Source organism: Notothenia rossii, assembly GCF_949606895.1.
Source record: "Notothenia rossii genome assembly, chromosome: 9".
Lineage (NCBI taxonomy): Eukaryota > Metazoa > Chordata > Actinopteri > Perciformes > Nototheniidae > Notothenia > Notothenia rossii.
Window position 1 is genome coordinate 69,458,404 of NC_136907.1, and position 9,310 is coordinate 69,467,713.

At 41.4% G+C, this 9,310-nt stretch overlaps 1 protein-coding gene across 2 annotated transcripts; it reads right to left on the reverse strand.

Moving 5' to 3' along the window:
• Window positions 1–161: 161 nt before the first annotated feature.
• e2f5 (E2F transcription factor 5) lies at window positions 162–9,056 on the reverse strand. 2 transcript variants are annotated; one of them, XM_079650536.1, is made up of 9 exons: window positions 8,928–9,056; window positions 8,675–8,810; window positions 6,610–6,719; window positions 5,832–5,993; window positions 5,305–5,413; window positions 4,348–4,678; window positions 2,831–2,965; window positions 2,663–2,701; window positions 162–1,231 (listed from the first exon to the last, which is right to left on the reverse strand). In XM_079650536.1, the coding sequence occupies exons 2-9, from the start codon at window positions 8,801–8,803 to the stop codon at window positions 1,155–1,157; spliced, it is 1,092 nt and encodes a 363-aa protein (XP_079506662.1). In that variant the 5' UTR covers window positions 8,804–8,810; window positions 8,928–9,056; the 3' UTR covers window positions 162–1,154. The 2 variants fall into 2 exon arrangements, with proteins under 2 accessions (XP_079506662.1, XP_079506661.1); XM_079650535.1 differs by lacking the exon at window positions 8,928–9,056 and having other exon boundaries at window positions 8,675–8,921.
• Between the last annotated feature and the right edge of the window lie 254 nt (window positions 9,057–9,310).

Consider the following 9,310-nt stretch of genomic DNA (forward strand, 5'->3'; position numbering starts at 1 on the left):
GGTTTGCCGTCTGCAAGTGCTAAACATTTCACTCAGCCAAACAACAAAGTGTTGCAGGAAGCGTTCAGATAGCATGAAACCTTGAATACTCCCAGACAAACCAGTCTCACATAACGAAGGTGCAGTAAGTTCAAATCAAATTATAATAACTAGTTGTCAGCAACTTTGTAAATGGAGATTTATTGAAAAAACGTCATAAATGTGCAAATAAAAAACAATACGTCACAAAAACATGACTTCTGTAATCAAAGAAAACGATAAATATACAAAATATTTAACATCTCAACAATTAGACCTTTCAGATCAGATATCTGGCTAATTCACGAATCACAATTAAGGCAGTCAAACAGCTTCATTTTCAACAAACTAGAACCAAGAATATATTCTTTTAATTAAATAATAAAAAAAACATTAGTTATTTAAATATATAACTAATTACGCAAAATGTAAAAAACAAAACTTTAGAGGCCTAAAATGGCAGTCTCAATAATTTAGAAAATAAATCTTTCTGGCATTTTCACGTGAGAACAAGGTTACAAAATGTAACCACAACATTCACTCATTAAATACAAAATGCCCTTTTATCAAAAATAACTAACTTTTACAAATGATGCTTTTCATTTATAGTTACTTACATGCCCTGAACTCGATCATAAACCCTGTATCAAATGTAAGAAAGAAGCCAATACTGAATTTACAAGTTACTGTGAGTATCAACTAAAGAGAACGCTCACAGTCTGAACGGTCCATGAACAGAGAGAGGGTGAAGAAGCAAAGAGGGTTTTCACATTTCTGGATGTAGAAAAGTACAAAAATAGAAAAATACATAGACGCAAAAGTGCAGTAAGGCTGAAGATTGTCCTGGCTCACTTCCACCAACTCTGAATGATCTTTAACTAGGAAACGATTAAATTGGACACATAATGACTCATTGGTGAGTATTTCAGGCACTTCCGTGTTGCGTGGCAAACTCAAGTTGCCTGGCAGACAAACAGTAACACGTCTGATGTGTATGTTTTTTTTCAGATGACAGCGGTATGTTTAAGTATCAGCTGTGCAATTATAACAAAAATGGGGAAAGGCATCTTTAGAGCGTCTTTAGAGAGAGGCGAAACGTGCCTGCTGAGATTATACAAGTGTCCAGATGAGAGCCATCAGTAATTTAGGATCTGCACGTCAAAAAGGTCACACACTCCCTCGTTGTCGTCCAGGTTAAAGCTGTAGTCTATTACTGTGTGAGAAGAGAGGAGCGTTAACAACCAAACATCCTGTAAACATGAACAGAGAAGAGAATAAACACTACTTATGGACATTAAGTTATGCTAGCAGAATAGCTCAGGGTTTCCCCACACACAGACTTTACTTGAGCGGGCCGCCCAGGTATATTAACGGCCGCCTAAGTATATTTCGCGACCTATTTAGTTTTTTTTTTAATAATGATTTTTCCCCTCGCTCTACGCCTCCTGTACCCAGTCCCGGACTGGCCATCAGGAGGACCGGGGGGTTTCCCGATGGCCTGGCCTGTTAAGTGGCCTGCCTCACACAGGGTGACTGGCTGTCTACATGATGTGGCTTGCCGACATGGCCACTGTCATACAGATCATAAATCAAAGCCCTTGATTGGTCAGAGTGTGTCAGTCAAGCTCAGGATAACCTCAGCTCAGGCGAGGTAAAGGACTCTCTGAGTGTTTAGATAGTTAACTTAGTCTAAGTTCTCAGTGGGTCTCAAACGGTTTGGTCACCATTTATGTAAACAAATATTTCCATTTGAGAGGGGAGTGATTAGTCAAATATGCATGAATAAAAGAAAAATATGTTAACTAGGTGAAAAAAGGTAAGATACACTTTTAAAACTGGTTGAGAGCTAAAACTAGTCTTTGCTGCTGCCTCAAAGAGGAGCAGGGGGGAGAGGAGGGAGAGGAGGGAGAGGAGGGAGAGGAGAGAGAGGAGAGAGAGGAGAGAGAGGAGGGAGAGGAGGGAGAGGAGGGAGAGGAGGGAGACAGGAGAGGCTGATTCAGGAGCCCAGAAACACTCACAACTATAAATGAACCAAAAATAAATAAACAAGTTTCAGTGTTTTTTCATATTGGAAATGGGATGTTATTGGTTATGGCCATAATTGTATGATTATTGAAATGTATACAGTTCTGTTTCATATAGGTGTTTCCATAGATCTAGTCTCTTTATTTGCCCCTCAAAATGCACCAGATTGCTGCATTTAACTAAAAAAAATAAAATAAAAATCTTACCGGGGGAGCATGCCCGTGGACCCCCCTAGAGGATTTGAGGTCCACCCCCACTCAAAATCAAATGGATAGGTTCCTAAATACACTTATATTTTTTTTAAAATAGTAACCCATGTCCATATGTTTATTTGTGGGTAGTAGATTTTAACTATAGGGCTGTCACTATGGGCCCTGCCTGTACCTGTTCGCTCTGCCATGGCGTGAAGGGTCTGCTAACAAGCGACCAACAGAAAGGTTCATGTTAATGTTGTTGCACGTCACAAAGGCACGTCACCTCATCTGCGATCTGAAATAGCTGCTAGCATAGCTGTAGACTCTTGGTTGAGTTAATTACATGTGTCTATATACTGTAAATGCAGACATGTTGTTGACACAGTTTTTCATTTATAACATTAGTTAAGGTTTTGAGTACTTACCCTCTGCAGACATTAGCTCATCAATAAGGTCCACAGCATCTACAAGAGAATGAAAAACTCTGAGTAAAAGCAAATTTGAATCTAAAAGCCTTGATTGAAACAAATGTGTAGCAAACATTAAATGCCCCTGAGTTTCATGCCTGTATGTAAATATGGAGCGTCACATACCATCTCTGTCGTCCTTCAGGTGGTCTCCGGCTGGGCTGAGCTTCAGCAGGCTGCCCACGTCCAGCACCGACTGAAACTCTGAGCCCAGGTCCATCTGCTGCTGCCCCAACATCACCGCTGACTGAACGTGACACTCTGCAGGGAGCAGCGGGGGGGCAAAACTTAGCTATACTTTACAGCCTATTTTGGACAATTAAACTTTACAGGGCTCAATTATCTGGACCTAGAATTATTAAAGAGTACACGACACACTGGGACAGAGACCCTTCTACAGTCAGCTGTGGTGGGAGTCATTTCAAGTCCATGTTGGTTGGGGGCAGCATTATGTAACATTTGATCCTCATATCAAAGTGTTTCTCTTTAACGGTATCTGAGGACTCTCACTGAAGAAAACAAGCTTAACCTCTATAGTTTTACTAAACATAATGTTCATACACCTTTGGCTGCTGCATTTGTATCCATATAGAATTTAGTATTGGGATGTTTTGTAATGCAAGTACTATAGCAACTAGAATGATCTTGTTCTCGCATCTTGGCTCCAACATCAAATATCAGCAGACTTTTAAAGCTGTAATGAACCAAATGCACACATGACGCGTTTCATTCATCAAAGTGTTTTCTTACTGCTCAATCGTTCAGTCATTGGATTTGGGGAACGTCTCTGAATGCAAAACGGAGAATGTGTGTCCGCCAATATTTAGTGCTCCATAATTGTAGTCAAAACATATTACTCTCAGTGCAAGCCACCATAGTTAAACAACAAGGAGATGATTACTAATTGAGTAACAGAGTTGCACTAAAAAAAGGATGGCAGCACATGATGCTGAAAGAACTGGGTGTTGAAAGTTCACTTTTACAGTAAAAATGAGTAATCACTTCCTATTTCACACACACACACACACACACACACACACACACACACACACACACACACACACACACACACACACACACACACACACACACACACACACACACACACACACACACACACACACACACACACACACACACACACACACACACACACACACACACACACACACACACACACACACACACACACACACACACACACACACACACACACACACACACACACACACACACACACACACACACACAGGGGATGAAACCCTCTTTAATGGTCACACATGCAGAGCACACAGTGACATTTGTTCTCTGCTTTTAACCCATCCTAGTACCAGGAGTCTAGTACTAGGAGCAGTGGGCAGCTATTGTACAGCGCCCGGGGAGCAATGGGAGTGGGGGGGGGGGGGTGTCCGGTGCCTTGCTCAAGGGCATCACGGCAGGGCAGGAGGTGTCCACACTCCATATTTAGGTCTGGTCGGGGACTTGAACCGGCGACCCTATGGCTCACAGTCCAAGCCCCTACTGACTGAGCCACTGTCGGACTGATGCGACTGTTTGTATAAACTGTGTCCCTGAACACATCAAATAAATCCTTTCATGTGGTGTTTTCTTTTTTTATAGAAGAACTTAATAAGCTTGCTTACCCATCTGCATGTCAGGAGGGGTGGAGGTGGGCGTCAGCGCCTCGTCGTAGTCGGGCAGCACCATCTGGTGGTCTGAGCAGAAGGAGCCCTGGCTGCAGTAGGAGGAGGAGGAGGTGGTGTTGGAGGAGGAGAAGCTGGACGTGGTGAGAGGAAACCTCTGCAGGGTGGCGGGGGTGCTGGGGGGAGTTGGCATTGGACAGATGTCGTCAATGGGCGGCACGGAGAAGACCACCGGTATTGAGGAGTCTGAATCCCTGTTGATGAGCATCACCTGGATGGGAGCCGAGTGGCTGCGCAGGTTCACCTGATACCTCTTCTGACCACTCTGACCCTGCGTGGAGAGGGAGAGCTTTATCCTTACAGCAGATATAATCAACCTTCAAACATATTACTTATATACTGCAAGGGATCGCACGACTACTTGGATGTGAAAGGGGTCTCTTTCATTGTCAAACCAACAGACAAATACATCATGTTGGAGTTTGACTCAACGGGCATTTCAGGATCCTTCAACTCACTTTTTGGCAGCATCTCCAAATGAATGCCAATGTACCAACTGGATGTTTAAATGGGCTATCGTTTTCTAACAAATGCGCCAAAACAACTGAAGTGTAGTGTTCACTGTGCGTTTCAGTTTCCCCCAAGTAGCCACAGAAATAATTTATTTACAAATAAGGAGAGTTATTTAAACTAGGGTGTTTGTTAATCTGAGCTAAACGTTTAGATTCCCAATATGTGCTCAGCTTAGTCTTTGGAGCTGGTCGGACTGGCTGTGTGAAGTCACGGGACTCTCTTGCTTGAGAGGACTTCAGTGGGAACGTCTGTTGGTAACGCGATGCTTAATCGTTCATTTAGCAGGCAGTAAATACTTAGCATTTGGGTATGTAGGAGGCAGCACTTTTCAAACACAGCCCATCTATTCTAATCAATAAAAACAGATTTTAGGAAGTCACCAACCGTTTCTGGCAGAGGTACCTCCAGCTGCGTCCCAGCAGGAGCCATTACAGCAAGAAGAGTGTCTCGACTGAAGGCATTGCAGATGTCTTCATGCGTGACAAATTTATAAGTGGAGAGGTGTTAAGTAAACAGAAGCAGGATTACTTACGGGAGGAAAATAGAGACAATAAAGTAGAAAAACCAGACTGTGAGCATTGTGCACGTCAGGATTAGCCTAACTCTGAATTCACAAGAGACTGACAATAGCAAATATCTTGACAGTCCTCCGTTTATAAAATGTTCTTAACAAGCAAACTATGGTAAAACAGATCAAGTAAAAGTGTGTTTTCCTCTCAAATAAATAAATGTGGCCTCAGGAGGGCTAGCTTTGGGAACTACAGAGAGACACACATATTCAAGATCACAAAGAAAAAGTCTCATTTACACTTAATATGTTCAGTCCAATCGTAAGGTGCATTTTAAAGTAACTGATGTAAATACATGTACAAGTACAAGCAAAGAAACTTCCAGATGGCATAAAAGGATATGTGCTGGTGATGGGATCGTGGTTGAGATGTGTCATGTTCTCCTCGAGCCATGCCTTCTGGAGGTCCAGCTCTTTCTCTTGGGCCTCCAGCTCAGAGATTTGGGCCTTCAAAACCTTCAGCTGCTCTAACACCTCCTGAGTTTGGCTGCCTGAGTTCTCTCCCCTGGATGTAGAGAAGAAATCATGTGGTAGCAAAGCACAAGCAGAGCAACGAGTCATATGTTAGTGATGGTTTTCTCCATATATTAAGGCTTAAGTGGCTTGGAGTGTGAGCCGTAGGGTCGCTGGTTCAAGTCCCCGAACAGACCTAAATATGGAGTGTGGACTGCTACTTGGAGAGGTCCCAGTTCACCTCCTGCCCTGCCGTGGTGCCCTTGAGCAAGGCACCGGACACCCCACCTCACTCTCATTGCTCCCCGGGCGCTATGCAATAGCTGCCCACTGCTCCTAGTACTAGACTCCTGGTACTAGGATGGGTTGAATGCAGAGAACACATTTCACCGTGTGCTGTGTGCTCTCTGCATGTGTGACCATTAAAGAGGGTTTCATCCCTCCCATTCCATTCTAATTTTATAATTAGATTTGCTTTCTAAAAACACAGATGTCAATGTAATGCCTAAAGGTGGAAGATGATACTTTTCATGCACAGTAGCATAGAAGTGCAATAAAATGTTTCACTTTGACAACATTCATTTATGAAAACATATCGAAGGCAATTGCTTATCAGTAAGAAAGTGAATATTTGACAGATTTGAACATAAAAAATAGTTTTCTCAAACCTCCACTGGATTATGTTCTTGTTTTTCTTCTCAATCAACCCGACTCCTTCCAGTACGTTGGTAATGTCGTATATCCTCCTCTTCTGTTTCACTGCCAAGCTGTCTGCAGCCTGTCAATTCAGACATTTCAATAAAGAGTCTTACAGAGTGGCAGCTTAATATTGTTGACAAGATACATCACAGATACATTTACCAGGCTTTAACAGGACACCCACAATCTGGGTGGTAAACATGTATTGATTTGAAAAGAGAGAGACTCAAACAACGGCGGCAAATGAATGATTTGGCAAATTAAGCTGCACAAACAGAAATAAAACCACTTGGCAGAAGAGGACAGTTATACAATAGCAGAGGAGGAAGGAGGAGGGAAAGGGTCTGAGGAGCCCGCTGTGTAAACATTACACAGCTTTGGCGCGCAAGAAGGAGGGAAAACTACCTATTTGTGTGATGGTAAGAAAGTAGATATGTGGAAGATACTTCAGTGGGGTCTCGCAAAGATTCATCCACAAGGCCTATCACAAACTTTATGTTTTAGTGGAAGGGTTTTCTAGCTGATAGCAGACTGCCATGAGAAAACCGAACATTTTAAGAGATGTTAGGAAGGATACTTTCAGAACAATATGTAACTGCAACTACTGTATCAACTTTTCTCCACCTCAATTAATCTTCTGATCATCTTTCCAATGACTGTTTAGTGTATAAACTGGTTTCTTTGAGTGCAAGGCGACAAACATACATTTACTAATGTCACATGCTGTATCAGATTTGTACATTCAAAGAGAAGAAAAAAGGTTGAGTTTTAAGGTGTTCCAAAAACTTTGGGAACCAGTTCAGACTTGTGTCCAACTGTTGTCTGTGACACCAAAGATGGTGTAATCTAACATTAGAGTCACAGTCAAAAGCTGTTATTTTCAGTAGAGTCGGATTAAAAATAAGCAAAAAGACATTTCACACTGATTAGATTAGACTTATTCCATTCAGGTTATACTAAAAGAGGATCCATATTAAATGTAGTTAAATGGATATGCCTACTTCAGAGTGGAGATTTAAGCAGTGGTGGAAGAAGTACTCAGATCTTATACTTAGGTAGAAGTACTAATACTGCAGTGTATACATACTCAGTTGCAAGTAAAAGTCCTGCATTCAAAATGTTACTTCAGTAAATGTACAAAAGTTATGCAGCCAAAAATACTTAAGTGCCAAAAGTAAAAGTACTCATTATCCAAAGTGGGCTTTTTCCGAATAATACATATATTATCACGGGTTTATAATAAGTGATGCATTAATGACTTTCTGTACTGCCAGGTATATCCATCCATAATAGTACATCAAAGTGTATCAGGTCATTTAACTTTTGTATTAATATCATAAACTTGCTAAAGTAACTCGTAACTAATGTTGTGAAAAATGTGTAGTTATTAAACATTACAAGATTTATTTCCAAAATGTAGTGGAGTATTAGTATAAAGTAGCATAAAATGAAAATACTCAAGTAAAGTAGTACAAGTACCTCAAACATGTACCTAAGTACTTGAATAAATGTACTTAGTTACTTTACACCACTGAATGACACATTAAAGTATTACAAAAAATGAATTAAAATTAGCACAAAATACACCTTTAAGACTCAATTCAAAAGAGGATCTATATTTAAATATAGTTTAATGAGACTGCCTCCCGATTTAAAGTTTGTTTTCTTTGAAGTTAGATAGGCCTATAAGTCATCCGAGAAATAAATAATATTCAGACCCCTAGCCCTACTTTAACTTAAAAAGTGACAGTATTAAGATGGTTTATCTTAATAAACGTTAATAATGTAACTCTAAACTAGCTTCACAGAAACCCTATGTAAACAATTGTTCCTGCGTGTGAGTTTGTGTTACTGAACCCACCAACAAGGAGCTAATGGCGGCTAGCCAGACCACCTGTTAAGTAAATCAATGCACCTGACCAGCCCCGTTTGTGACTGACAGCCCTTTGTTCCCAGGTGGCACACGGGTTAGTCCCCCCGAAAACCACAGAGAAACAGCCACCTTGAGCCTGCTCTCCTCTCCGTTTCACTGACCACTTTCAAATCCAGCACGCCATCCTTCGCTTCTTGAAGCAGACTGACAAACTTCATCGTGAGGAGCCCCAAACTTTTCTCGTGGCGACTCGGTGTCGAGCGAACAGTCTCCGTCACCTCTAACTCCATCTTCCTTCTGTAAAATATTTCGTTTTAAAGTCAAGCGTCTGTTTTTTAACTACCAATAACAACCATTTCTGTCCAAAAAAGCGTCTGTTAAAATAAACTCGACTGGTCGACGGCTGGCCAGTACCTGTTGGATTTATAAATCAACGGACGTTACGTTAGGCTACTGTTGCCATGGCAACCGCTGTCCTGCTCGCGACTCGAAACACCCCTCCTCGACCAGAATTTTGGCCCCACCCCCTCCGACCAATCAATCCTCATCAATGCGTATGGACGCCGAAAAGAGTCAAAAATAAATAATAAAGTAAAGCCAGACATACTAACGCATGGTTAAGTATCTCGTACTTCTTACACTGCAACTTCCATTAAATTTGACACAAGCTGACTTTCAGAACACAAAAGCTATCATTCACAGCATATATTTTGAGTACATTTTAACCTAAAGTTTAGTGTGTTCTCCTGTATGCTTACTGGACTGTTAAAGGGTTTTGCTTTTTATAGATTTATTGT

Bases quoted from the DNA above. Each gene is read 5' to 3' on its own strand.
- e2f5 (XM_079650536.1), bottom strand. From the start codon at position 8,803: ATGGAGTTAGAGGTGACGGAGACTGTTCGCTCGACACCGAGTCGCCAC. The intron at 6,720-8,674 runs GTCAGTGAAACG...CTGAATTGACAG, and splicing joins GCGTGCTGGATTTGAAAGTG to GCTGCAGACAGCTTGGCAGT. The intron at 1,232-2,662 runs GTAAGTACTCAA...CTTCTCACACAG, and splicing joins TGAGCTAATGTCTGCAGAGG to TAATAGACTACAGCTTTAAC.